The 27,313-nt window shown below is 49.2% G+C and overlaps 6 protein-coding genes across 8 annotated transcripts; 2 read left to right on the top strand and 4 right to left on the bottom strand.

The window, feature by feature from the left end:
• The first annotated feature begins 55 nt into the window (after positions 1 to 55).
• On the top strand, positions 56 to 1,289 carry LOC136186333 (rRNA-processing protein UTP23 homolog). Its single transcript, XM_065973629.1, has 7 exons — positions 56 to 152; positions 211 to 300; positions 354 to 506; positions 561 to 635; positions 705 to 784; positions 845 to 1,036; positions 1,103 to 1,289. Exons 1-7 carry the CDS (start codon positions 65 to 67, stop codon positions 1,151 to 1,153), a joined length of 729 nt encoding a protein of 242 aa, XP_065829701.1. The 5' UTR covers positions 56 to 64; the 3' UTR covers positions 1,154 to 1,289.
• On the bottom strand, positions 1,047 to 3,500 carry LOC136186332 (large ribosomal subunit protein mL46-like). Its single transcript, XM_065973628.1, has 8 exons — positions 3,214 to 3,500; positions 3,033 to 3,153; positions 2,855 to 2,978; positions 2,615 to 2,810; positions 2,267 to 2,557; positions 1,547 to 2,211; positions 1,166 to 1,504; positions 1,047 to 1,098 (listed from the first exon to the last, which is right to left on the bottom strand). The coding sequence occupies exons 5-7, from the start codon at positions 2,295 to 2,297 to the stop codon at positions 1,349 to 1,351; spliced, it is 852 nt and encodes a 283-aa protein (XP_065829700.1). The 5' UTR covers positions 2,298 to 2,557; positions 2,615 to 2,810; positions 2,855 to 2,978; positions 3,033 to 3,153; positions 3,214 to 3,500; the 3' UTR covers positions 1,047 to 1,098; positions 1,166 to 1,348.
• Positions 3,501 to 4,453: 953 nt separating this feature from the next.
• LOC136186327 (bromodomain-containing protein 1-like) lies at positions 4,454 to 9,684 on the bottom strand. Its single transcript, XM_065973620.1, is given in 11 exon segments — positions 4,454 to 4,778; positions 4,926 to 5,062; positions 5,117 to 6,085; positions 6,142 to 6,212; positions 6,269 to 6,380; positions 6,382 to 6,702; positions 6,805 to 6,933; positions 6,990 to 7,112; positions 7,171 to 7,336; positions 7,403 to 9,543; positions 9,607 to 9,684. Coding segments are annotated over 11 exon segments (4,407 nt in total). The 5' UTR covers positions 9,631 to 9,684; the 3' UTR covers positions 4,454 to 4,564.
• A 90-nt stretch (positions 9,685 to 9,774) lies between these two features.
• Positions 9,775 to 17,760, top strand: LOC136186326 (laminin subunit beta-1-like). Its single transcript, XM_065973619.1, has 21 exons — positions 9,775 to 9,910; positions 9,966 to 10,447; positions 10,908 to 11,183; positions 11,254 to 11,359; positions 11,416 to 11,604; positions 11,670 to 11,849; positions 11,908 to 12,020; positions 12,079 to 12,300; positions 12,351 to 12,500; positions 12,558 to 12,827; positions 12,896 to 13,076; positions 13,136 to 13,279; positions 13,344 to 13,923; positions 13,985 to 14,234; positions 14,293 to 15,085; positions 15,137 to 15,327; positions 15,377 to 15,482; positions 15,554 to 16,883; positions 16,935 to 17,253; positions 17,308 to 17,464; positions 17,530 to 17,760. Exons 1-21 carry the CDS (start codon positions 9,832 to 9,834, stop codon positions 17,667 to 17,669), a joined length of 6,258 nt encoding a protein of 2,085 aa, XP_065829691.1. The 5' UTR covers positions 9,775 to 9,831; the 3' UTR covers positions 17,670 to 17,760.
• LOC136186329 (uncharacterized) lies at positions 16,601 to 19,887 on the bottom strand. 2 transcript variants are annotated; one of them, XM_065973623.1, is made up of 9 exons: positions 19,761 to 19,887; positions 19,674 to 19,710; positions 19,151 to 19,615; positions 19,012 to 19,104; positions 18,876 to 18,952; positions 18,506 to 18,818; positions 18,252 to 18,455; positions 17,949 to 18,193; positions 16,601 to 17,894 (listed from the first exon to the last, which is right to left on the bottom strand). In XM_065973623.1, exons 1-9 carry the CDS (start codon positions 19,781 to 19,783, stop codon positions 17,846 to 17,848), a joined length of 1,506 nt encoding a protein of 501 aa, XP_065829695.1. In that variant the 5' UTR covers positions 19,784 to 19,887; the 3' UTR covers positions 16,601 to 17,845. The 2 variants fall into 2 exon arrangements, with proteins under 2 accessions (XP_065829695.1, XP_065829696.1); XM_065973624.1 differs by having other exon boundaries at positions 18,506 to 18,815.
• Positions 19,841 to 26,526, bottom strand: LOC136186328 (Fanconi anemia group D2 protein-like). 2 transcript variants are annotated; one of them, XM_065973621.1, is made up of 43 exons: positions 26,403 to 26,526; positions 26,237 to 26,350; positions 26,123 to 26,190; positions 25,995 to 26,047; positions 25,892 to 25,942; positions 25,772 to 25,832; positions 25,667 to 25,722; positions 25,549 to 25,618; positions 25,361 to 25,485; positions 25,219 to 25,306; positions 25,055 to 25,159; positions 24,892 to 24,995; positions 24,722 to 24,827; positions 24,638 to 24,673; positions 24,432 to 24,572; positions 24,237 to 24,371; positions 24,064 to 24,186; positions 23,897 to 24,004; positions 23,795 to 23,844; positions 23,678 to 23,737; positions 23,548 to 23,623; positions 23,289 to 23,491; positions 23,133 to 23,240; positions 22,970 to 23,079; positions 22,803 to 22,918; positions 22,543 to 22,745; positions 22,442 to 22,493; positions 22,315 to 22,391; positions 22,176 to 22,257; positions 22,003 to 22,116; positions 21,795 to 21,923; positions 21,635 to 21,750; positions 21,470 to 21,580; positions 21,287 to 21,414; positions 21,140 to 21,233; positions 20,967 to 21,086; positions 20,817 to 20,910; positions 20,691 to 20,762; positions 20,531 to 20,644; positions 20,320 to 20,472; positions 20,193 to 20,261; positions 20,003 to 20,140; positions 19,841 to 19,957 (listed from the first exon to the last, which is right to left on the bottom strand). In XM_065973621.1, exons 1-43 carry the CDS (start codon positions 26,443 to 26,445, stop codon positions 19,910 to 19,912), a joined length of 4,224 nt encoding a protein of 1,407 aa, XP_065829693.1. In that variant the 5' UTR covers positions 26,446 to 26,526; the 3' UTR covers positions 19,841 to 19,909. The 2 variants fall into 2 exon arrangements, with proteins under 2 accessions (XP_065829693.1, XP_065829694.1); XM_065973622.1 differs by lacking the exons at positions 19,841 to 19,957; positions 20,003 to 20,140; positions 20,193 to 20,261 and having other exon boundaries at positions 20,338 to 20,472; positions 20,531 to 20,630.
• Positions 26,527 to 27,313: the final 787 nt, after the last annotated feature.

Genomic DNA, 27,313 nt, shown 5'->3' with positions numbered 1-27,313 from the left:
ACAAAGTACATGATATTTTGCCGCCGCTAGAGGAGCAGCGCACGCGCACTATAGCACCAACAAAATGAGGGTCAAGCGACGAAAACACGCTAAGAAGATACTCTCCTTCTACCACAACGCATTCAGACTTCGCGAACCGTACCAAGTTCTAGGTAGACAAACCCTCTTTCTGCTCGCACTCTCCTCCTAATCCATCCATAACACGTCTAGTCGACGGCACTTTCACCCAAGCCGCTCTTCAAACCAAAATCAATATCAAGGAACAGTTGCCAAAGTACCTCGACGGCTCAGTCCTTCTCGGTAGCGCGAGAAAACCCCGTCACGCGGTCCTATAACTACGCAATTCTGCGCAGTGACGACTCGATGCATCTTGGCTGAAGCGAAGGAAATCGGCTCGCGTCTTCACGGTGCCCTGCTTATCTTGGAGCGCTATCAGTGCAGAAAGTGCGGTCACCAGCGCGGAGACAAGCTCGTTCCGGCGGCCGAATGCATCAAGAGTCTCGTCGGTACAAAAAATCGTCAATAAGTCTAATTGAGATTTTGACGACCGTTGGGTAAAGGCCTAAACAATGAGCATCACTATATAATTGCTAGTCAGGATCAAGAGCTCAAGGGCGGTTTACGTCAAATTTCAGGTGAATACTATTATGATATTCATTACCTGTGTAAATGCCCAAGGTTCTTTTGATTGGTCTGTCCCGTAGGTGTACCTCTCTTGCACATCACTCACAACGCAATCATGCTTGAGAATCCGACGCCTCTGTCAAGACAGAAAGCGGAAGAGGTACAGCACAACTGTCAATAAGATTTAGAGATTCAAATCCAATTGCCTTGCTTTGTGTAGACGTTAGCTTTGAAAACGGCGCCAAGCAGCCACGAGAAAGAGACGCTGGACAAACTTGCTAAACTTTTGCCAAAAGAGCGAGGTCGAATTGCATCCGGACGGATACAAAAGAGAAAAATCGCCCGAGGGCCGAATCCGCTGTCTGTAAAGAAAAAGAAAGCAATTGTAGCAGAAGGGATGAAATTAACAAAGGTGATATCACCCTCGCGATTGCCGTGGCGATGTCCAGAGAGACTGAGAACTGTGTGCCTTTTCTAGAAAAAGACGCGACGACGAAAGAGAAAAACAAACGATCTCTCTAAGACATAGTCTATGCGATACCTATAGAAACGTTTATCAATAAGATGCAGGAGCAAAATTGAATGGGACCTAAATTTTTGATATGACTGGGCCACAAACGCGGAGGTGCCTTATATCTCAGCTTCTAACGTAGAGAGGGAGAAGTGATGCGAGCTCACCGTCTTGCGTATGGGAAAATTGCTAAGCATTTGCCTCTATTTTTCTTCAGTCACTCATAGGCATTATTTTCGTTACTACGTCAAAATATTTTGGATTTACGTACTCCTTCATTTCGTCTCGTGTAACCCAGACGAAATCCGTCAATTCTTGTTTATTCAGCTTCACGTTTCCACCGACGTGAATCCCCTTGAACATGAACACCTAAAAATCAACTTTAGCAGAGCTAAAACCAGCTAGGCGCACCTTCGCTCCGAGAGATCCATCAGGAGACAAATGCTCGCGAGGAAACCGATAGCTATAAAACAGCCAAGGCAAATTGCCAAGAACTCGAACACTCAACTCGTCTCCGCACTCCTCCCTCAGCTCTCTCATCGCCGCTTCTTTCATCGTCTCGCCGCGTTCCCACCCGCCCTGCGGCATCTGCCAAGCGTTTCGATCGCGCGGTTTCTTGACGAGCAGATACAGAGTCTCGCTCAATTTTCTCTCCAGCGACCGCCGATCGTTCGTCGCGTCGGCGTCCGTTTCGCGACTCGCCGCGCGAAACGACTCGAATTCCTTCAGCTCAAGTTCTCTGATTTCGTCCTCGTCTTCGTCGGCGGTAGAACGTCTGCTTATCGTTCCGTCGTCGTCATCGTCGTCTTCGTCTTCGTCTTTCGTCTTCCTTTCTTCGCTCAGCTGTCTGTTTCGTTCTCTTTCCATTTCCTTCATTTCCCAGCCGGATAAGACGCTTCTTTCTTCTGCTTGCTTCCATTTTAGCTCTGCCATGGCTCGTTCGAGCTCCGACTTCTGCTTTGTGATAGTCGGTAGGCGCTGGACGCAAATTGCCGACACGATACGCCACGGATTCGGACGTTGAGTCGCGATTTCGGCTTGCGAGAACGACAACGTTCTTCTCCACGAGTAAGAATCTTAGAAAAAACTTTAGTAATGCATTTTTCAATATGCGAGTGTCCATTATCGTACTGTGCCGAAGAAAACGAGCTACTTGTAGCATCGGAGAATTCAACGCGCGCTAAAGCCACGAGGGGGCAGGAGTAAATTCATAAATGTTTGTTATCAAATTTTTTAACTAGTAGTGTAATACAGAGACGGCCGTTATTAGAGGTGCCCTCAGTATCATACAGAGACGGCCGTTATTAGCCCCAGTGCAAGCAGGAGACGCCAGCTAATTCTGCAGAGCAGGAGACATCATAGGAGTAGCAGCACAAGTTTTCCGAACAGGAGTAGGAGTCACACATTCAGCAGATAATTGAGCTAAATTCAATAACGCAAATAAAAATTTATTAGATGAGGATTATAATGTAAGTGTACCTGGTTCGATGTCATATCGACATGCTCTGACTTCGGGTAGATGAAAAATCCCTCTTTCCAAACACCCATCTTGAATTTGTTTTTGTCCGCCGGGCATGAGCCCGTGTTGAATCTCAGCGTCCATTTGCAAAATATTATGGACAAATTCTTCATTTTTTTCGCTATTCATTGCCCACAGTAAAAGCAGAAGAACCAGCTAAAGAATAATTTAATTAATTAAATAATTCAATGCTTTCTTACATCGACTGGATGATTGGACTAGTTCGCGCCCCGACGTGAGCTGTCGAAGCGTTTTCGCTTCGCCGCCGAACGAATTGACCTAAAAAACGCTATTTCGTGAGCCTATCCGAGCACAAAGGCAGTCCTAAAGATAGATAGATAGATAGATAGATAGATAGATGTTTTATTTTAGTCTTACCGGGTAGAATACAGTATGAACCGAAGGAGTGGCCTAAGGCGGGTCAAAACTAGACTAATTGCACGTGCTCTTTGCGATTCTTTGCAGACTTTTTGAGACGCATGCGCAATGTGCCAACGATCTAGAGAAGAACAAGCGTCCCGTATAATTTTTGTAGCTGTTTCTCGTCTCTTTGCCCAACTATGTCGAGGTTCGACGAGTTTGCTGACATGCAGCGTCTTCGATCTGTTTTCTTGCAGGAGTCTACCGCGTTTGGGAGTATTTGGAACGGGTTTCGCAAGCCACAAGTGAAGGAGACGGCGGATATCGATCCATAACCAGCGACGATTTTTGCACATTTCAAATGAGATGTTCGGGTGGCGTGTGTGCCACTGTCACAATCAATACTCACATGCATAGTCGGTTTAGTATGGAATTGCTTGTCGTTGGAACCACGGATACTAGAGGAGACTTGTGCGAAATACGGAGTTGTACGGGCAATTGAATGAGGAACGACGTGAGAGATGAACAAGATTGCGGCGGAATTAATTGATGTCGTTGATCCGGAATTAGTCGCGATATTGCTTTGCCGTATCTTAGCTAAGGGATGGAGGAGAGGAGAGTTTTTTATAGTCTCTCTTCTTAGGGGGTCAAAATTAGATACGTGTATTTTTTTCCCGTGGAGTTGCCGTAGAGTTTTTTATAGTCTCTCTTCTTATTAGGGGGTCAAAATTAGATACATATGTTTTTTTCTCATGGAGTCGCCGTGGAGTTTTTTATAGTCTCTCTTCTCTTAGGATGATGGGTTTTTGAGGTGCTATAGTCGAAGAGGGAGGCAGGATGTGCAAGAGGATATACAGTGGCGACGAATTGGTTATGGTGAGCTTGCGGCTGGCGGATTGGCGCTCGCTGCTTGGTTAATGGGTAAGTCTGCCCGATTAAATAGATTTTATATCATGGAATTTTGACACTCCGTGTGACGAAATTAACTACGTAAGCATAACGTGACGATATAAAGAAATAAACGAAAAGGGGAGCATTAAAAGAGGAGGAGAACAGTGCTATTCAAATTGGCATGAATTTTCTGAACCAACGCATTCGTTTTCGTCATTTCCGTCGTCAGAACGTCATAGTCATCATCATCAATATGAACAATCTGAGAGAGAAAGAACAGGTAAGAAAATTATGTAAATAACATATATTATTTATTAATTTACAATTTGAATCTTCCCCGTCTGGCCACCTTCCGGTGGCCGGTTCATCGGCCCATTGCCACCAATGATACCCCACAACGTAATGCTGATCAGCTAGCATTTTTTTAGCATAAGCACTAAAAGCAGCCGCACGTTCCGTCTGATTAACATAGATTCGCTCGAGCGCCTCGCGTATTCGGCAAATTCGAATCCCAAGCGGTGAAGGAAAATTCACCTACTATAGTAGACTCAAAGTAGCCTATTCGTTTAATTAATGAATTGCATCCGTGTCAAATTTTGGGCATGCTAGCAGTACTTAGTTTATCAATTAACGAGCCAACAAACAAAAGAACAAAACCCCTACGTGTTATATTCTGCTTCTCTGCCCAATTCTTCCTTTCTTGCGGACGTACCACACACTTCCCCATTAACCTTTTTTTGATGCGCCAACGCCCGACAATAGGCCGAAGACACTGACTTTTTCCATGACGTTTTCTTACTTTCCAAAAGCTTGGTCTGATCCAACGATGGATCAACGCCAAGCAGATCTAACTTTGAACGGGGTAGCCACTGCCTAGGATTAGAAAAAAAAAAACCGTAAGTGAAATGTACAGAGTGTACAACGGCAAACAAATGAGTCAAAATAAAGAGAGATAATTATAAGGTGTCGTTATAAACGAAGTGCGCGTCTCTTAGTGGCTGGCAGGGAGAAGAGTCTTACCACGTTCTTCGAGGATCAAAAAATAAGATCAGATAGTCCTTTTCCCGATGCTTCAAATCTAACACTTCAGGCGGAGGCCCGGGAATAGTAACGCCATTTATTTTAAAACCCGCCTCGGGCGCTTGAGGATCGATAATCTAGAAGGAGGAGGCAATAGAAAAAAAAGAGGCTTTTACACGCGATAAACTAACCATTGCCGGATACGTTGGATAGCCCCGACACTTAGCCCAGACCAGATGCAACGGCTGCAGCAAAACGTCAACTTCACCATCATCTTCATTAAGACTCTCTAAGCTGCTTGTACTAATTACAGTAGCCGGCATCCGACGGCGGCTACAAATCAACGAATTGTCTCCGCCGTCGCCGTCTTCGTCTTCCGCCTCGTCGTCATTTTCGTCGATTTGCATTCGTTCGCCGTCTTCGTCGTCGTCGTCGTCGGCGGCGGCGGCGGCACGATGCCCATTCGACACTCCGCTGAACTCCTCTTTCCCGTCGTCTTCCTCCAAATCATCCAATATCTCGCCACCAATTCGCGAGCTTCCCGTCGACACGACAGATTCCGTCGAGGTTCGCCTTGTCCTTACCTTCGGAGGTCGTCCAATTCGCCCGCGTCGTTGCCTTTTAGCCGACGCTCGTCGCTCGTCGATCGAATGTTTCCGAGGCCGTCCCCGACGACTCTTCTCCACAGCGCAAATAATCACCTCGTCGTTTTTGTGGTCTTCCCCTTCCCCGTTCGCCTCGTCGCTGCCGTCGTCGCTGCGGTCGTCGCTTCCATCGTCGTCGTCGTCGTCGTCGTCGCCATTGACAGTGGCGGCGACAGAGTCGCGCCGCCGGCTCATTGCTTCCTCGGCCGGCAATGGTTCAACCGTCTCGTCCGTTTCCAAGAGTTTCTGCTTCTTTCGCCACAACCGTATACCGGTGTCGATAAAGTTGAGCTCGAGTTTCTTGCTTTCGTTGCCGCCGCCGCCGCCACCGCCGCCACCGCCGCGCGCCGAGGAGCGTCGCTTTCGAATTGCGCCCGCCAACGACGACGTCGACGGAGTAGAATTGATCGTTTCCAACGGAGGAGAGAGTGGAGCGTTGACTGGAACGAGGGCACTATCGGTCTTGCTTTTCAATTTGGGCGTAGCGACTTCAGACATTTTAACTGGTGTACTTTTCTAAAAGAAAAATTACAGGGTAAGAACGAGAGATGTTTTGCCGTCGTCGCACACACCTCCTTTGTGATCTTCAATTTCAATAATACATGTTCCTTTTTGAGTTGCTTTAGACGTTGCAGACGAGCTCCTAAAGTCGATCGAATTCGTTACAAGGCGTCGCGCGCTTGAGGGACGTTCAGTTACCTTCGTGACGAATCGATTCCGCCGCTTGTAATTTTTCATTTAAATCTTCCAGCTGCTCGGACGCGACGAGATCCGGTCGAGCGGCCGTGGGAGGAATAGAATCGTCTAAATCGAACATCCTTTCTTTTTGGTTGTTTTAGGTCCTGCCCGCCCGTCTTACCAATTTCTACGAGATAGCGAGGATTCGCTTCTTCTTGACCCGACTGAATCAAGGCGTTACGCGCCGCTATGATCGCTCGTGCGCCCGTTTCGCGCATTTTGACGCCCATGCGAAAATAGTACGTATCCTTCTCGTTGTACGTGAACGCGTTGTTGATCATCGTATCAAAATCCTCGACGAAGTCGTCTAGGCAAACGTAGCGACGATTCTCCACTTTCCAGCTGATGGACTGCAAATCCATAGGATGATCAATAACCTCCAAATAGTCCTTCACCTAAAAAAACAATAAATATGAAAAACTACGTATAGGACCGGTGGTTAGAGTGCACAGCTCATGTTGCTCTACCCAATGCTGGCTGTTAAATCTAATTCTTACCACGTGAAGAGAGACTGGCTTCGCAAAGACGCGTCCCGTGTCGTTGTCTTTCAACTGTTTCACTACAGTCCGGAGAACGTGGACGAGAGGTTCAACGCGAAGTTCTATCGTCGCCTTTCGCAAGTTCATCTACGTACAGAAGTCGTCAAGGGAGGCGAGTTCTAGTCGGAACTCTATTGTCATACGATGTCTCTCTTGAGTTTCTCTCGCTTTTTAATCAAAGCGAGAAGAAGTCGCGACTTGTCCAAATCCTGTCGAAGCAATTTCCATTGTTCGTTGGACTCCTTGATTTCTTCTTCGTCGTTCAACTACCAAAGCATCGCGATTCACAGATCAAACGAATAAACAAAATGACTTCGTCCTCACGTCTTTTTGGACGGCGGGTTGTTTCTCCTGTTGCGACGCCTGGAGCCGACGAATCAAAGGAACGCCGCTTCTCGACTGCCGCTTCAGCATCCAATAGTTATATAGGGCATTCGTGAAGTGAATCTTCTTCGGCGTGGGAGGCAGAAGACGAATAATTTTCCCAAGTCTAATATATTAAAAGAAGATAATTTAGAATATTTTTATTGTCTACGTTCTTCTTCTTCTTCTTTACCTGTGAGCCGGAACGTGTGGAACAGATAGAATTGGCGTCACTTGTCGCCCCCTTTCCTCCATAATTTTCCTCGATTTCTTAAACGTTTCCTGCGCTTTCGCTCGAATCTTCTCCGCAATTGCCGCCCGTTTATCCGGCCCGTCAATTGTAGCGTCGCCGCCGCCGCCGCCGCAGCCGTCCTCATCAGATCCCTTCATCGTGTGCAAGTCGCACAGAGCTACCTTTCGCACGGTCGCCTCACCCGTCATCTCATCGACAGCTGGCTCGATCTTCAAATAAAGTCCGGCCTGTTGAGCACACGTCGGATGAAAGGCCGTGTAGCAATTGTTTCGCACGCACTGAATGCAAGCGCCCTGACGACGACGACATATGCAGCAATTCAGTCGCCAACGCGCCGCCGGTATTTCCTGCACGCCGTCGATCGGCTCCAAGAAGACGGGATTGGCAAAACCGCACTCGGGGATCCACAGCGCGCAGACGACGTGAGCCCAGCGCCCGTTGTCCGTCTGCTTGAACGCGCCGCCTTTGTTGGGACAGAGCGCGCAGTCGACGGGCCGAGACGGCGAGTGAAGGCAACGACGGCACAGCCACTGACCTTCGGGGATGTACGGCACGCCGTAGCAGTCCTGATGCACGGCCAAATTGCACATGTCGCAGAAGAGTATCGCGTTGCTATTTTGACATTCGCCGTCGTTGCAGATGCTACAGACAGCATTCTCATCCGGGTCTGTAGCTCCCATTGCCATGGAAACCGACGTCGCCGCCGTCGCCGTCGCGCTATTTCCGTGACGATTCGAATCGAAAAACGATTCCTTTTCGAATCGATCCATGAGATACTCGAAAACGGTTTCGGGAACGGGATCGACTCGTCGTTCGTCGTCGTCGTCGTCGTCGTCGTCGTCGTCGTCGTCGTCGTCGGCGGCGGCGGCGGCGGCGGCGGCGGCGGCGGCGCGTTCCCTATTCGTCATTCCGAGCCAAGCGCAATCCTCCTCATCCATGTCGTACTCGACTTCGGCTTCGAGTTCTTCGATCGGCTTCTCCACGTACAAACGATAGTCGTCGTTCGTCGCGATTTCTTCGCCGCCGCGCATTGGTTCGATTGCACGAACGCTCGGCGTCGGTAGCGCGGGCGCGCACGGCGGCGGCGGCGGCGGCGGCGGTTTCGCGACGCGTCGGCGCACTTTCGGCGTTCGACGAGGCGTTTCGGGCGCTATGACGACTTTGCCGCCGTCGTCTTCGTCGTCGACGACGACGAGAGGAGAGGCGGCGGCGGCAGCGGCAACGGCGACGATCGATTCGTTTTCGTTCTCGTCCGAACGCGTTTGGAGCTTCGTCGCGTCGTTTTCGATTCCGTTCGATTCGATGGCGTCGCTTTTCGGCGCGATGCGGTCGTCGCTCGATTCGATTTCGGGCGCTTCGGTTTCTTCGTCTTTCGTTCGTCTCTCTGGTGCTTCGGGAGTGGCCGCGCTCTCGGACCTCTCCCCGTCGCCATTTTGAGTCTCCTCCTCCTTCGCTTCCTCCTCCTTCTCCTTCCCGCTCGTTGTTTTACCGTTCTCGATCGTCGCATCCATTGCGTCGTCGATGGGCCATTTTTCGATGATCGCGTCGACGTCGAATAGCTCGAATTGAACGAAGCGAAGCGAATCGGCGTAGGAGAGCGGTTCCTTACGCGCGATCGGCGTTTTTGTCGACGGCGAGACGGGTGGACGTGCTGGCGTGGTTCCCTGCCCTGAAGCGTAGCCGAAGCCGCGTCGTTTGCGCTTCTGTTTTTGACTGCGCGGCGTCGACGTCGCGCCGCCGCGCGATGGAGTCGCTTTCGGCGGTACGGAGCCGTCTTCGTTGTGTTGCGTTCGCGTGACGTGGTATTCGGCGCCCGAGAAACTCTTATAGATTTTGTGACAGAGCGGGCACTCGTACGGCGGTCGTTTCTGGGCTTTGAACGCTTGGATAATCGCTCGCGCTTGGGCTGCCATCGCGGGGAAAAACGACGTTCGCTCCAACTTGGCGGAAGGTCTGTCGAACGATTTATACGTCGCTTCCGTGTTCGAGAATATCGAAGCGACTACGAGCGTAAAAGCGATACTAGCGACTCGCTTTTGGGGAACCCGAGGACAGGAGTTGACTGTACGGGATATAGCGACCTGCAAAAATTCGTGCCAGACGCACGCTAAAGCACGTGCAAAATGCTTGTAAACGTTTTTTACTCGCTTGCGCGTCTGGCTATCCATTGCGATTTTATAGCCGCGTCGATCGTAGTCGACCGAAAATTCAGCTTTTGTTGCGCGCGCTAGGGCTGCACGTGCCGCGGTGCCGGAGACGACAGCGTTGATTGGTCGAGCGGCTAACCGCGTGAATTAGATAGAGGCCCGAGTGGAATAGATTAGGCCCTATAGAACGAGCATTTTCGCAGAGGCGGTCGCGTTAGTGGGATGATGGCTCTGTATCGCCTTCTGCTCGCTTCTCTATCACTCGGCGCTATCGTCGCGCTAGGGAGAGCGCAAGTGGCAGGTTCACGCGAAATAGACACAACTTCCGATAGGTCGCGATGAAATCGCTCACACAGGAATAGCGTCGATCACGACGGGCAATCTCGCCTTGGGTCGAAACATAACGGCGACGTCGACATGCGGCATCGACGGTCCCGCCAAATATTGCATCCTCGGCAACACCGACTGCTACATGTGCGACGATTCGAAAGCGGACCTTCGCCATCCGGCTCAATTTATGATCGATCCCGAATCTCGAACGCCGACGACGTGGTGGCAGGCGGAGAACGACGTCGATCGCGTCGACGTTCGTCTCGACTTTGAGACGGCGTTCACCTTCACCTACATGGTGTTGAAGTTTCGTAGCCATCGACCGGCGGCGATGGTGCTCGAGAAATCGAACGATTTCGGTCGTACGTGGGTCGCCTATCAGTATTTCGCCGAAGATTGCCTGAAGCAGTACGGTTTGCCCGACAAGAATCCGAACGATCGAATATCGCTCACCGAAGTTGTGTGTACGAGCAAATACTCCGACGTCGCACCATCGACTCTCGGCGAGGTGAGACTCATAGAGCCTCTTTTCCTAGAAGGAAGGAGAGAGTCTAGGCTAGCCACGATACTCTCCTGCATTGGTCGTATCGGATTTCGTTCTCTCCTACGCGTGCTTCCCCGCTTTTTCCGATCGATTTCAGACCGTTTCTCGCGCGTCAATAGCCTAGGGAAACAAGAGTGGTCGAACTGCCCTTGTTCCTTTGTTTGCTTTAGCGAACAATCGAACGAGCAGGTGGCTTTGTGTACATTCCGCTCGCCGCTGATCGCATTGCCTATCGCGTGTCGTCGCGCCTCGAAGACGTCAACGCGCGAAAAGGGCATTTCTCTGTCAATTTCGCCGGTCGTTTCGAGAAATTCCCTCTCCGTTCCTTTCGCGTGGGCCGGCGTCATTAGATTTGCATGATTAGGACAGACAAAGCCACAACACTTATGATCCCACTCGTCCCCCCCCCCTTTCTCTTTTCTAGGTGGTTTTCTCCGCCCTTCCCGCGGCGATCCAACTCGACGATCCATACGCGCGTTCCGTTTTGGATCACCTGAGCGTGACGAACCTTCGGATTCGACTCGATAAACTCACTCGCTTCGGCGACGAGGGAGTCGATCCGAGCGAAGACGTAGTCAACAAATATCACTACGCCGTCTACGATTGGACAGTGCGCGGTCAGTGCGAGTGCTTTGGCCACGCGACCAAATGCGTGCCCGTCGAGGGAATTGTCTACAGTGAGCAATATAAGGATTCTATGGTGAGAGGATATGAAAGACGTCGTGGCTTTTTCGTTATTCTTCGCCGCCGCGGCGGGGGTGTGTGTGCAGATTTTTGGCAAATGCGCTTGCACGGAGAACACGGAAGGCGACAGTTGCGAGCGCTGCAAGCCGCTCTACAACAGCGTACCGTGGACGCCCGGCGGCGAATGCAAACGTGAGCCTAACATCTGCACGTCGAAATTGACGTTCCTCATTTTCTATTGTGTCCAGAGTGCCAATGTTTTGGCCACGCCGACAGGTGCGTTTTTGATCTGGACGTTTATGAGAGTAGTGGGCGTACGGACGGCGGCGTCTGCGTCGACTGCCGAGACAATACAGCCGGCAATCAGTGCGAAGAATGCCGCAGCGGCTATTATCCCGGTCCGGGAAAGCTGCTCGTCGACAAGGACCGATGTCGACGTAAGAGAAAGGAGAGAAAGCCGCGGTACGTGTTTTACTCTTTTCGTGTTCTTTTTTTTTATCAGCTTGCGATTGCGATCGGCTCGGTTCGAAAGGCAGCGGTAGATGCGCGCAGGCGTCGAACTCGGCTCAAGGCATTCTACTTGGCGATTGCGAGTGCAAGGAGAATCTCTTCGGTCGCACGTGCGACGTTTGCAGGGAGGGAACGTGGAATCTAACCGACTCCAATCCGAAGGGATGCCAAGGTACTCCTTATACACGAAACGCGACGACGTTGACGCTACTCTTATGCTCTCTGCTCAGACTGCGAATGCTACACTGCTGGAACTCAGCTTGAGAGCATCGTTTGCAATATGTTCACGGGGAGATGCAATTGCAAGCTTTTTGTGACTGGAAGGCAATGTGACGAATGCATGGTAAGCTGGCTGAGAACGTTTTTTTTAAATTTATTTCTATAATAACTCTTCCTTCCAGCCCGGTTACTTTGATTTGGCTCGATCGAATGCGGAGGGTTGCGCTGCGTGCGATTGCGATCCCGGCGGCGCATTGGATCCCGTTTGCAATCCTGTATCAGGCCAGTGCCAGTGCCGAGACAATATTCACACGCAGAAATGCACGAATGTGTGGCCTGGCTACTATTTCCAGAACATCGATCAGTTTGTTCTCGAAGCTGAATACGCTCAGCTTGGACCACTCGTGAGCGAACTTTTACAGTAGATCTAAGCCATCATCATCCCATTATCTAGGTGAGCGTCGAACAGAGGATGGTCACGGGCGACGTGACGTGGACTGGTCACGGCTTTCTGCTCACACCATCGGGCGGCTCTTTCTCGTTCACCGTGCAAAATATATCCAAGACGATGCCGTATAACGTCATGATACGATACGAGGCATCCGTAAGCATTAGAAGGTCGCAGAGACAAGAATAGCCATCGGCCTTTTTAATTATTCAGGAAGATGGAGAAGCCCTAGTCACCATCACTCACATTCCTGAATCCACTGGGTTCTTGAATGGCGGCGTGATGGCTGATGCCCATCCCACTTGCCAATTAGAAACCCCGGGAGTCGTTCACGAGATCTCCCTCCCAATGCCCGCCGTTGAGGGCGAGGGCATTGCTCTCTCGCCTGTCACCACTTGCCTTCTGGCGAAGGAACGCTACAGAATCGACGTTAGCTTTACTAAGAGCGAAGGAACGGGAGGCAAATCCACTCTTATTGATTCGGTATGATGGTTTATATTTTGTACTGACTTACTGTACGATGATTATATATATGATTTTTTTTCTTGCAGGTCGTTCTCCTTCCGTCCGTGAACTCCATTGAAATTTTCAATGGCACTAAGCTCGGCGATCAATGGGACAGGGCTGACTGTTACGAGTCTCGTCTTCGCGTGTCGATGCACTCGAATCGAAGCATCATATGCGAACGCCTTATGTTCTCCATGTCCGCCGTTCTGAACGACGGCGCTATTCGTGAGTTGACGCGGCGAAAAGGGATAGCCAATGCGTAAATATGCGTGCTCTTTCGTTAGCGTGCGACTGCAACAGCGTCGGATCGAACTCTCCCATCTGCTGGTCATTTGAAGGACAGTGCAACTGCAAGCCGGGAGTGGGGGGCCGACGTTGCGACACGTGCCAACCCGGCTTTCACTCCTTTTCGGCATTCGGATGCTTAGGTGGGGGAAAATTCTCAATGGACGGAAAAGTGGACTAATGGTGTCCGTTTGTTTTTTTGCGTAGCGTGCAACTGCGACCCTGCCGGCAGTATGAGTCTATTCTGCGACGCCGCTACCGGTCAGTGTCCGTGCATTGAAGGCCGGACGGGTGATCGTTGTGACAACTGCGAGCAATTTTCCTATCTCGATCGTCAAACGAAGACGTGCACGGCGTGCAATTGCGATCCGATTGGCTCGGCGTCGCTGGAATGCGGCGGCAGTCCGGACGGCGACTGCACTTGTCGTCCCGGCGTCACCGGATCGAAATGCTCGCAATGTTCATCGGGATTCTACAATTTCTCCGCGTCCGGTTGCGTCGCTTGCAATTGCAACGAAGGCGGCAGCGTCGGACGAGAATGCGACGAGACGGGCCAGTGCACGTGCCGCGACGGCGTGACGGGACGAAAGTGCGATCAGTGCTCGCCGAACAGCTTCATCAATCCCGGTCTGTCGACAGGCTGCCAAAAGTGCTTCTGCAACACGTTCGACGTCAAGTGCAATCGTTCGGACGGATGGTACCGTTCGGCAGTTGTGAGCGGCTTTGGATCACCGGATGACAATGACGGGTGGACGTTGACGCGGGGAGAAGTGCAGTGGAATGCCGAGTAAGAGATTTTAGTGCAGGTTTGCCTTACTTATACATAATTCTCTCTCTCTCACACAAAGGCGACACTTGCTTGGAATTCCTGATAGTGGAAAAGACTTTGTGATTTGGGTTGCTCCGTCGAAGTTTCTTGGCAACAAGAATACGGCTTATACGCGCGAATTTCGGTTCAGTCTTCGCCAAAATGCGTCCGTTCCGTCCGACGCGCCTCCGCCAATGTCCTACGTTCAATTCCGTCGCAACGGCGACCCGAGCGTTCGCGCGTTCCACATTCTAGATCCGCCGCCCTCTGAAACGTGGACATTGTACACGGTGCGTGAACTTTCTTAGTTGGTGCAAAACAGGCAAAATGTTGACGACTTGGATCTAGGTTCCTCTTCGCGAAGGTGCGTGGTCGCGCGGCCGAATGACGGGCAACGATATATCCAGCTCAGAACTAAATCAACTTCTGCTGCAAATCGATGAAATCCAGATCGCTACGCGATACGAGGAAGGCTATCCTCGTGCCGCAATGATTCAAGCGATTAGTGGAGTTCGTTTGGAGATCGCCGTCAACGTGTCGAACGGCGGCGAACTCGTGACTCACGTCGAGCAGTGCGAATGTCCGGCGAGTCAAGCCGGGCGAACGTGCGATCGGTGCGCCGACGGATACACGCGCGACGGCGGCCCGTTCGACGTCTGCGTTCCCTGCTTCTGCTTCCGTCATTCGACCAAGTGCGATCCGGTGACGAGGGAGTGCGTAGACTGCCGGGATAACACGGAAGGCCCGCTTTGCGATAGCTGCAAACCCGGCTTCTATGGAGATGCGAGACGAGGCTCGTGTCTTCCGTGCCAGTGTCCCGGCGAAGCGAGCGGAAATCGGTTTGCGGACACGTGCGAGGAGGTGAGAGACGACGAAGACTGCCCGGTTCGATGCAATTGCCAGCAAGGCTACGTCGGTTGCAAGTGCGACGAGTGCGACGTTGGATACTATGGACAGCCGTGGCGCGAGGGCGGCGGCTGTTTCAATTGCCTCTGCAATGGAAACGGTCCACCGGGCATCTTGGAGAATTGCGACAAGGAGACAGGCGAGTGCAAGACGTGCTTGTATAATACGACCGGTCGGCAGTGTGAAGTTTGTCAAGACGGCTTTTATGGGAATGCTAGTCGACAGGAATGCCGACGTAAGAGCTAATGGGTTGGCTTTGTTGCTCTTTCTTAGTCTTTGTCTTTAGCGTGCGAGTGTGACGAGATGGGGTCCGAGAGTTCGATATGCGACAAGAACACAGGCCAATGTCGGTGTAAACTCGGCGTTGAGGGTCGCACGTGCAGCTCGTGTCTGCCGAATCATTGGGGATTCAAGGACGGCCGAGGCTGCGTTCCCTGTCTTTGCTGCGAAGGAGCAACCAGCACTCAGTGCGACATGGTAGGCTTGAGCACTTTATTCCTTTCTATGCTGTGAATTCGCTTCTCAGGACACAGGCAATTGCCAATGCCAGCCCAATATAGGTGGAGTAGACGATATACGCTGCTGCTTGTGCCAGACCGGCTTCTGGAATTATTCAACGACTGGTTGCCAAGGTAATTGAGCAGAAGGCATATTTTTTCATTTTTACCTCGGCATTCACCTCTTTTTTTCCCCCTCTTCAAAGCGTGTGACTGTGATGGGGATGGCTCTCTTCCCGACGTATGCAATGCAGGTACAGGCGAGTGCTTGTGTAAAACGAACGTCGTTGGATCTCGTTGTGATCGCTGTCGAGAGGGAACGTCCGGTATTCTCCCGTCCTGTGAACCGTGCGGGGAATGCTTTGACACGTGGAGCGCCGAACTGGATCGCATTCGCGACAGAATTGACAATCTGACAGCGTACGCAAATCAAATAACGACGAGCGGCTCGGTGACAGGCTTCGAGGACGAATTCAGCGATATGGAGAAAAAGCTGGCCAACGTGTCGGCAATCCTAAATGCAACGGATCGAAACGTTCTGCTCCGAATTGCGAATAATTTCACGTCTTGGATCAATTTCACTGAAGGCGAGCTGGATTCTATCCGACGTCGCATCGGCAAGGTCGAGGTCACGGTGAAACAAGTAGCAATAAAGACGAACGGTTCTAGCACGAAACTGGACGAGCTTGCTCAACTTTTGGTTGACGTTCAAGATGAAATCAGAGAGCTCAGGGACAACATGACGCTTGTTGAGGCGACGACGCTAGAAGGCATTTTGAATGAGTTGAAAGCTGCACAGAACAGGTCCGAAACGGCTGAGAAGGCCGTTGACGATGCGGAGAAGGGTACGATGGCTGAGGCGGAAAAACAAAAAAATATTGCCAATGATTTGGTCAATAAAACGTTTGACGATCAGCAAGCTGTTAATAACAGACGGCTTTCTGAAGCTGAAATGACGTTGGAGGACTACGATCGAATAGTCCGTGAAGCAGAGCGTGATCTTTGCGGAAAGCCTTTGAGTTCGTCTTCTTGTGATCCTTGCGGTGGAGTGAATTGTGGTTACTGTGGTGGAGGACCCACTTGCTCAGGCGCTGCAAATGCAACCATGCTGGCTCAGCAGCGCGCCGACATGGCAAAAACGTTTGCTAATGAGACGCTTCTTCTATTGTCCCAGATAATGGGCGAGTTGTCTATAGCGTCTGACGATATTAGGAGAGCGGATGAAATTGCTGCTGATGCGCAAAGTCGAGGTGTAAGTTCTCAAAAAGTTGCTAGCGAAATCAGCCAAAATGCCACCAAAGTGCTCAATAAAATGTCAAGTTTTTGGGATAGAGAATCGAAAGTTCTTTCTGACATCAGGCGTGCGATTGGCGACATTTCAGGTTTGGAACACGTGAGCCGAGAAGAATTCCAGAATGTGATTACCAAGATCAACGCAACCATTCAACTCATCAAAATGAACATAGCGAATCTCGAAACTTGGACGGAAGAATTGGAAAACATCAGTCGCGCTCGAAGTCGAGCCGAAGAAGCGAAGTAAGATAACGGATATATTGCGCACTTAGTTGTATATCACACTTTTTATAGTCGAAACGCTGAGGAGCTCTTGGCAAAAGCCAAAGAAGTGGAAGCTCAACTGGCTACAGCCAAAGGCCATCAGAACACCTCATCAACTTTCCTTAAACGCGCTGAAGCGATAAAGACGAGAGCCGACGGTGAAATAGCCAGCGCTGAAGCCAACTTGGTCGCACTCAACGCCGCAATGCAAAAGGCATGGACCGACGCAAACACCACCGAGAATGAAATAGCAGCGGCCACTGCTCAGGCGGACGCGAACGAGCAGAATCTGGCCTCGGCGGAGAAAGAGGCTTCGAGTGCCAGGCAGCAAATAAGAGCCACCTCTGAGGTAAGAAAATGACGAATCTCTGTTAAATCAGTCGAGGAAGATGAGTTGGTCTAGGATTTACATGACTTAGAAGATGAACTTGCACGATTTCGTGAGAGCCTCGATCGGGCTATTGAGAACTTGAGAAAGAAATCTGCTGACGCTGCCGAGTTGAAGAAGGATGCCGACGAGACGCTCAAAAGAGTTACTGACAAGGCAAACGAAATAAAAGGTATGTCAGAGTCGCCGTAGAAAAGAACGTTGAGATGTTTATCAACGACGCCTTCTTGCTGCCAGAATTCGAAAAGTCCGTGAAGAAGAACGACGAAGAGATCGAGAAGTTGGAGAGCCAGACGGGAGAGTATGAAAACGAAATCGACGCTCTCTTGGCCGATATTGAACGCAAGGCTCTCTTCCACTCCACGTGTAGCACGTAGGTCTCGTTCAACGACTCAAACGTTGTCTGCTTCTTTTTTTTGGGGGATTTTTGGGTTATAGCTTTTAGTGAATAAATAGGGAGGATAGGAATTGACGTGTGCGAATATTTGCACTTTTTGGATTGGGAGGAGAGGTTGGCACGGGAGGGGGGGAGGGAAGGGAGGGTGATTGTTTGCTAAATACAGCTTACGTCTTTCGTATCCTGTTGTCGATCCGAAGATGAGCTAGAGGAAGAGGAAAAAAATCAGTCAGCCGAGAGTCTCACTTCCATGGCCTACTTTCTTAGCAGTTGCCTGATGACTGTTTCCCGCACTAGGCCCTCCCGAGTTCGAATAATTCGCGATAACGTGGCCGTCATTTCCACGTGTTCAACGTCGGCATCGATTGCTCCGTGTGCCATTGGGACGCACTGCTCCGTTGTCTCGCGAACGGAGCCCGTCGATGGAATCAAGTCTTCGCTTTCCGTCTGCGTTGCCACGGAATGAGTAATTGCTTTGCAGCACTGGATTTCGGCATCCTTGAACTGCAACCGCGAAAAAGCCCGTTCACATTATACCCTCCGTTTAACATGCGCCTCGAACCTTTTGCGTCACGTCTTCCGTTGAAATGCTTCTGAGCGGTGCAGACACGTCGACTGAACCGGCTTCTTGCGAGACGATGGACGCACTGGATCGACTACTATGAAGCTTACCAGACACTGACTCTAAGTCATCCTCAGACAAGGGAGACTCATCATCCTTATTTTCTTCGTCGTCTTTGTCGCCACAATGGCTGAGATTCATCACCTAGAACGACATGGCTCGTAAGGGAGACATCTTAAAGAGGTTGGCTCTACTTCCTCCAGAGCTTCCTCGGCTAATTCAAACGCTTTCTTGTTTCTCAGCATCTCGTTTCCATTTACGAAGTTTCTCCAACTCCAATCGTTACTTGCCGGACGCCGCTGAGAATTTTCGCCGTCTCTTTGGGGCCCGTTCATCTTCTGAAGCATCTTCTCGAAGGCAGAAAGTGGCTTGGCTGAAGTCAATTGATTTTCACTGGGAGTGTGACGGCTAAGCCGGCAATCATCATCCTCATCATCATTGCCAGAACGAATTAGAGGAGACTCTGTCTCATTGGCAAGCAGCTCGTCCTGATCAGGAACAACACTGCTGTCCATGCAGGCCAAACATTAGCTAAGAAATGTAGAACATAACAGCAGGACTCACCGCGTCTCGTGGCCTAGAGACTTGACATTAGTGCGAAATCTAGACTTGAAACCGAGCGGCGGAGGTGGAGGAACAAACTGCAGTGAGAAAAAAAAAACCGTACGCAATCTCGTGCCTAAGGTGCCGGCCGGCTTACGTTCGGTTTTCTACCGAACAGGTTATCAACAAACGGCGTCATTTTTTCATCGTCCGTATCGGCATAAAGTGGACCAGGACGAGACCGACGATCCTGAATCGCGACGTGTAGAGAGGGAGCTCTTTATCAGTATCTATACCTGGCGCATCTGCCTTGGGAGCGGCTCTTCGACGCTCGTCGAACTGAATTCCCCCGAGTTTCGAACGAATCGCGTCGCATTCGGATTGAAATGACGCGGCGTTGCGACGACGGACGACGCCGTCGCCGCCGCCGCCGCTTCGTCGAGCTCGAGGCGAGACGGAACGCGAATCGAATCGGGAGAGACGTTGGGAAGAAATTCGAGATGTCGCGTCGAAGGTTCGGGCGGCTTTTTCGGTCTTCGTTTCGGGGGGAGAAAGGAGTGGTCGCGACCGCTTAGATCGACTCGATTGGGCTGTCGAACGGGGTTTTCTCTCATCGGCGGCTCGGCAGCCGTCGTTTCGTTGATTGCTTGGAGGATGAGAAGGTCTTGGCAGATTGGCCGCTTTTCGGCCTTTTTTCCGGGCGAATAAGGCTGTCGAAAGGCGTCGCGTCTCTTCGATTGACGTCGCATTTCGAAGAAGTCCTCGAAAAGAGAAACGAATGGAGCTTTACGGAAGAAAGTCCGAGTCCGTGTTTTCTACTCGCTGTTGCTTCTTGTCTTTCGTTCGAATGCGGTTTCTGTGAGAGCCATTGTCGACTATGAGCGTTGCGGATTCTCTTGTACAAACCTTGCGCCTCCCACCCAGTTCATGGCGGCGTTGAAGCGCTTTTCGTTCGTGCCACGCGGTCGCTAACACGCCCGGATATCTACCGATAAACACTCACTCTCTTGATTAGATCCTCGTGCTACTAAATCTAAATGTAGCTAGTAATGTAGCTAGACGTCTGGGTCGGAGTCATGACCTTGCTCTTCAATATCAGATTCCTACAAACGCATTCATAAAATAGGAACTCGCTTATGCTATTAGACCTTTTCCGCAACATCTTCGTTGTCGTCGTCACCATATGACTCGCCGTCGTCATTAGCAACCTGATCTTGTTCCGTCTGTCCAGACAGAGCCATTGACATAGACATTCGCACTGATGCTTGAGACAGGACTTCGTCTCCCTAGAGAAACGAGATTGGTGCCGTCGCTACGAACGCAATCACCGGGCTCAACTTTTAAATCTCGGTTTTTTAGATTTCCTATCCAAAACGCATCCTGGCAATTGTGTATGGCAAGCAAAGCCTAAAGATTTTGAAACACAAAAATTTAGAGGTTACCTAGGCACTTTTCACGAGTTCACCTTGACTCTATAAACAAAGGCCTCGAGGCTCCTCTTCAGCATAGGAACGTAGTTCACTATTGTAATGCTTCGCGACATTTTGGAATGACTGCAGAAGTGTTGAAGCGACCGGGTGCTTTGTTGCAGACTCCTCAGCAAAACATGAATCTCGTCCTGGACGACAGCGTCTCGGAAATTCACAACAGTACACTACTTATTTAATTAGAAGTACCTTATCAGTTCTAAATAGAGACTCCACTATTGGCATAGCATGACGGAGAAAATTGTCGACAAACATTCTTCCGAATTTGAGGGCAGAAACCAATATCGGTCTTGAATCGAAGGTCTAAATTAGAAATTTGCTACCTATCAGACTTTATACTGCATCTGACCTTTACTAGTTGAATGAGAAGTTGGAAGGCACGCACAATAGGACCTAATGCTGTGAGCCTCTCTCGTTTCACCTTAGCGTATTGAATTCGTCAATCATTGCATGGTAAGCACTTTTCTCTTCTTACGTCTGACGAGGAAGTTTGTTTCACTGATGCAACGGTGACAACCATTCTTGCTAATTCCTCAAACATCAACCGGTGATAAACAGGAGCCGAAATTCTGCAGGATCGTAAGGCTGTCACGGTTCGAGAAAGAACACAGTATGTATACTGTACCTTCTTAGTGTGGGGTACAACTTTGATGATAGAGCCCCTTCTTCCACCAATTCGCCAAAGGCATCCTTCGCAATTGTTTCAATCAATTCGACGGAATTTTCGGCAAAATGCAAATGACATCTACAAAAACGACAGTGTAGACGCGTTACAAGATCAGCGAGATCTTTACCCACCTCACAAGCGGCTGAATCATCTCGTTTATTTTATTCGACTTGTCGTTTTCCAGCTCGGTCCACCGCTGCTTCAAAAACGTTCCAGATAGCACGCCTGACACACGTTCAGCTGTTTATCAATAATTGTTTATCGCCTCGTCTGCTTACTTATGACAGGCTCTAGAGAGGGAATTTGACTCTGTTCCACAACAGATTCGATTAAAACTGTGAGAGAAACAGCGACAGATAGCTTGGGAACGCATTGACTAAAAGTTTCCAAATATTGGCAAACAGAACTAAAGAAGAAACGAAATTAATTAAGGAAGCCTTGCTGCAGATTTATGCAGAAACCCTGTCAGCTCCTGAACAGACAAACTCCTGAGATCACCGTCTTTAGTCTTTGTCAAAGCAGCTAAAGCCTGCTTGAATAAGTCGCGCCACGACTTGGAACCAAATCCAGGCCTCGAGAAAAGAGAATAAAACGCGAAGCTTCCTTATGAGAATGCACGAAATTACCACGCGAAAAGAACGCCCAAAATGTCGAATAGAAGTTGAAAGCACGAACTCGTGAGTGCATACTGGTCATCTTTGCACGCGACGTCCACTATTCCGTCGTTCTCCTCCATCAAGGTCTAGAAAACAAGTCGGCGAAATCGGGGAAAAGTTTTTTACACACGTCAAAAAACGCCTTCATCTTTTCAGCGTGGAAACAAAAAGCTGGGAGAATTTCGACCATTAAAGCGGTCACTTCTTTTGGCTCCAACATAGACAAACGGGAAAAGCCGACACCGGAGTCTTTCTTAATCTACGCGACAAACGAGATGAGATCTCAGATGGGCTACTACTGCAATTTTAAAGCCTTACGAAAACGATCATTGCCTTACTTTGCTAGGGAAAGATCTTCCAGCGCTTCGTCCCAGTTTGTAGACGAGTTTCTGATAGAGATCGATGAGAATGAAGTGTAATTCAGAAGGTTCCAGATGAATCATCTGAACAGCCTATATATATATGATCTGTTCGTTTGCTGCAGACTTCATTTCGCCCTGATGCATCGTACTTTCGTGTGACTTTCCGAATCCACTATCTTTTTCGTGATGGCATCAAAGAGAAGAATTCGGCAAACGTCGAGATCTAATTCTCTGTGCGAAAGAGCATCCGACTACATATCCACGAGGGATGTTCTGAAAGATTCTCACCTGAAGTAAGGCTTGGGCTTTAGCCGGTGCAGAGGCATCGAGCTCGTTTCTGCAAGGGAGACTTCGTCTGTTGCATCCTAGACTAAAGTGTCGTGCGCGGTCGCTTAAAAGTTTACGTACGTCAAACCTTATCTCCGTCAAGACTGGTGTTCTTCTCTTGATTTTTCTTCTTTCCTTTTCTAGGAAATTATCGATAGTTGCGAAGTCTTGAAACCACTGCTCCCTCACCCTTTGCCTGTTCCGGATTTCTTTGGTTGCACTAAATCACTGTCATCTTGTTCCACGTCGAAATGAGCAGATGGCGGCACAAAGGAGGGCGTTGCTGCCATGCACTTGGCCAGAGCCGCTTCCAATTCGGTAATCGTCTTTAGACGCGCAATGACTTTGCCCTTCATTTCAATTTCGTCTTGCGTACAGAATGCACTAACGACCTAGAGTAGCTCACATGAAGAGGTACGTGTACGATAATAGAAAGTACACTGAGGTACCTCTCTGCACCAATTGATTGCGTAAAGCAAGGAACTGCAAACGATTTCTTTTTGAGCTATGGTCAAGGTGTCGAAAGAACCAAGCACGTCGTCTTTGCACAGAATCATAGGACAACCTGACAAAGACGACTTTCGTATAGATAAGAAAGAACAAATTAGCATTTTACCGAGCAGAGCATCGATGCCATCCAAGGAGCCCTCGTGTTGAAGCTGTTCGCACACTCGCAGCAAACGAAAATGAGGAGCAAGACGAATTATCTTCGCCGCACTCGAACACCTAAGAACTGAGCTAGTGCAACAAAAACGACATTTCTTCGTATAGGTAGCAACTTGTGCTTTTCGTCCAAGAGCAGAGGCACGATCTTAACAGCGACACCTTCGCCTTCCTCGACCGTATCGAGACCGTATGTCCAGTGAAGAGATAAAGAACCGCTGATGCTACAACGTCATTCAGTGTCCTTTGCTATCCTTGCTCCCCTGACTGACCTTGGCGCGGTTTCCCCTTCCGAGTCGTCGGCGACGAAGATGTCCTGAAAGTCGGAGACGACCGTATCGCAAATCCACTCCCGAATTCTCGGATCGAGACCCCGCTGCCGTTGCGTGACCGTCGCTAGTTCGTCGTAGAACAAGGCAGCGACTTCGGGACAGCTAGCACTGCACTTTCTCACCAATTCCAACAGATGGGTAACCTGGACGTATGAGAGTCCCTCCAACGCTTTCGATTCACACGACCATATCGTCTAACCTGCTGAGCTGCGTCGGGGTCTCCTCCGTCTGTCGTAGTTTGAGACTGAGTCAGAACGAAACGTCTGCAATTTTTTCTGCGAAGAAAAAGGCTGCCGTTATAGTAAATCTTGTCCTATTAATAGTCTGACTGTTTATTGGCCAGGCTTCGAACAGCTGCAATTGCCCCAATAACCCCTATCCTCTTGAATCTGTAGTTGCGCGTTTTTTTTCCCCTATATATAAGGACACTCCGACTTTCTTCTTACTTTGCGTTGTTACTGGAGAGCTGCTTTCTCACAAATATGTGAACGTCATCCTACAGAAGGTAAAGTCTTCGATCTTCTGCGCGCGTGCTCAGTTTTTCTCGCCTGAATAGCACCGACATTGTCTGAATTTTCAAAAGCCAAAGCGCTCAAAACAGTAAACAATTTTCGAATCTGCGACAACGTCAAACCGTGAATGTAATCGAGAATGCTCTATATATAAAGAGCAACAAGATTAATAATAAACATCTCTCTTGACGTAATCTCCTTGCCTTTATAAAGACGGCATAGGGAAGCATGGATTGAACATCAAGACTGCCCAGAACGTCGAGCGCGCCGTCAATACTAGAGGGAAGCCCACTCCCAATATGAACGACTAACGAACCCACGATCTCCTATACGAAGACGCTATCGAAGCGTGAGGGAGAAGAGAGGGAATCATTGCCTGTCTGCCGTAGGAATCGAACGCGGTGAACGCGTTCGAATAAAGCGCTCGTCCAAACGACGACACGACGTTATCGGGAGAGCGGAGAAGAATGTCGGAAAGGGAAAGAATCGATGGAAGATACTCCTTTAGTATCTGAAAACAAAAACTCTTTAATTTTTGGAAAACGAAATCTCGTTTTTTTTTCTCATGTACGTGAGAATGGCTGACGAAAGTTTGCGACAAGAGCTCGTCGGTGAACAGACCCGATTTGATTTTACTTCGAAACAGCGTCTCGAGAGGCTTTCGACGTTTCGCGACGGAGAGCAATATGAAGAAGACGAAAATGTCGACAACCTGGAAAAAAAAAGACGAACCACAAAAAATCGAATCAAAGAAAAACCAAGACTCGTCTCCCCGACTTTGTGATCGTCAGACGTCGTCACATTTTCAATAGCCTGAAAAAAACAATATAAACATTAAAAATAGTCGAAATTGAAATTTACTTTTTGCCAAGCGTCGGCGACTGGTTTCTGAAAGCGAATTCCGGCTCGAAGTGTTTCGACGATCTGCAATTCGTGTGACAGCTTCTGGCTCGCGTTTCTCTCGCCGCTGCAACGGTAGAAGATTAAAAAGAAACGATTCAAATTTCTATTGAGTTAATTAATTAATTAACCTAGGATTTCTTTGTTGAGACGCAATGCACGTGCTTGGCGTCGACGTGATTGGCGGAAAGAACGTCGATTCGAAATCCAAATTTTCTCGCAATTCAGAAATGATCTAAATCGGTTCGGACTTAGATTTCTCTCTATTTTCGTCTGAATTCTTTTTGACGTCACTTCGACTGCGTCTCCTTGACTGACAGACTGTTGAATGAATCGCACAGCAGCGGGAAGGTCTTCCAATCGAGCCGATCTTAATCGCTTTAGAATGGATAATCGAACCTTGTACAAGAGTCACAAGAAGAATTCTCAAATTTTGAACCCCCCCCCTACTACTGTACCTCTTCAAACAAATCCTGCGAAACGTTGAGATTTGTCATGGCTTCGATAATCGAAGCAGCGAGATCCGCATTCTCAGCAAGCAATTCCCTATGAATCAATAATGAGAAGAGAGAAAAAAGATCCGAATAGCTATCGTCTCACTGAAGTTGACCGACGACTTGAGGGTGCTCGCTGTCAGGCAATACTTCCGGCAAAGCCACAATCAATTCCTTCTGAACGCTCGCCGACAGAACGGGAAGAACTTCGAGCAATTTGTCAGCCAAGTCCTTCAGAGAGTAGACAGTTATATAAGTCCAGGGAGAGGGGAGAGAGAGGAGGGAGGGATCTACTTTGCTTTGAACGACAGTGTCGAGCCACTGCATTTGAGAAATCACGAGTTTGGGAACGTCTAAGCCTCCACTAGCCATAATGATAATCATTATGTGTCATACATATACAATAGCGTACGGGTCGGCGTCAGAATATTCGAGCAGCTTCTCCAGCAAAATCTTCAACATGGAAGGCTACGCAAAGCTCTTAGGAAAAGTCTTATATTGCAACTGTCGTTCTTGCCTGAAGTTCGTCGACTCCTAAGAGTATTCGTACTAGACTGTCTTGCGTGCCAATTCTTGCACTAAGGAATAAAACGCTTTTCAAAAGAATTTCTGTTTCAATTGCAATCCGATTTCTTACTGCACGTTATTTTCTTGTGGAACGGCTGTTGGAAGAAGACAATTTTGAAAACTGAAGCAAATAGTCAGACCTTTATAAAATTTATTATCGAGGTAAGACGCACTTTGCTTGATCTTCGAAATGCTTTTCGACACATCTTTCAAATTCATTGACAACCTTGGAAAGACGATAGCATTAATTAATAAATTACGTAAAGAAGGAATTTTTTGCTGACTAAATTCTAAGTTTCACCTGAGGATAGTCGCGATGACGCTGAAGAGCCGAGCCAAGTTGTTTTCGAAACAGGGCCTGATCGATGACTAAAAAAAGAAGATCGTGTCTGGTGATGAATTCCTTGCGGGGAACCTAATTCGTTGCGTCGCTGCGGAGAAGTCGAGACCCGAAAGGACGATTCGGCCAGTAGCTGAGTAAACAGCGATGTCTCGCCTGCCGGCGGTGGCGCCTTCGCTCGCTTCGATGCTGTACACGGGTTGGTCAGGTTTTCTTCGTGGCGCCACACCTTCGATCGCACCTGATGCTCGTCCAGACGAATGCTGTCGCTTGGATAACGGCATCGAAAGCAGTTTGAAGAGTAGTTTGAGCTCGTTCTCGTCAGCTGGAACAAATAGTGGAAAGAAGCGCGTTCTACAAGTAGAGACTCAGGTCCCGTATTCATAAATACATTTACGTTTCTTCAACAAACACAAAACAAAGTTGCAAACGCGCGAAAGTCTCTCTTGCAGCAAGACGCACTTTAAAGATTCGCGTTAGATATGAACTGCGTGAAGACAGCCGGCTTTACTGAGAAACTCCTTGCAGCCGGATCCTCTCCGGATCGCATTGGATGTGTAGAATCGCAAATATCTAATAATAATATAGCCTCGAAGTCGAAACTGCATGAAATTCCATCATTCCTCCCGAAAGACTACGGCCTCTATGAGGCCCCGGTACGACGCGGTTGGGGGGACGGTGTGGGAGAGCCGTTCTCGATCCAGGCCGTACCGGTCGTGATTGGGCCTATGAAGCAAGGTCTCGCTTCCAACATTTTTGGGCCACAAACTGCGTTCGAACCTCCACGTGGTGTGGCCTGGGTAACGCCAATACGAACGCGTCACCAAAAGGTACGTACACGGACAGATCGAACAGATTTTATCTTTTCTTTTTTTAGGTGCTCTACATGCAAATCGAGGACATAGGCGCAAGCGAAAAGACGGCTGAAAAGACGGGATTTTATTGTTAGTAATTAGGTAATATATCGATGTATTTTTTTCGTACAATTGTTCCGAGTCGCGTTCACGGTCTTCCCAGCGCGTAATTAGGAGTCCCGTCGGATTTTTGATGTCCTTTTGGCCTTGCCTACGTTTCTATGCCATCGGAAAAGCCACTCAGTTTGAAGGTTTGCAGATAAGAAGATTTTATCACTGCACGCGCAGAACGTCACAT

This window comes from Oscarella lobularis, chromosome 4 (genome assembly GCF_947507565.1).
Source record: "Oscarella lobularis chromosome 4, ooOscLobu1.1, whole genome shotgun sequence".
Taxonomy (NCBI): domain Eukaryota; kingdom Metazoa; phylum Porifera; class Homoscleromorpha; order Homosclerophorida; family Oscarellidae; genus Oscarella; species Oscarella lobularis.
The sequence above is the reverse complement of the archived record's forward strand: the minus strand, read 5'-3'. Positions and strand labels throughout refer to the sequence as shown.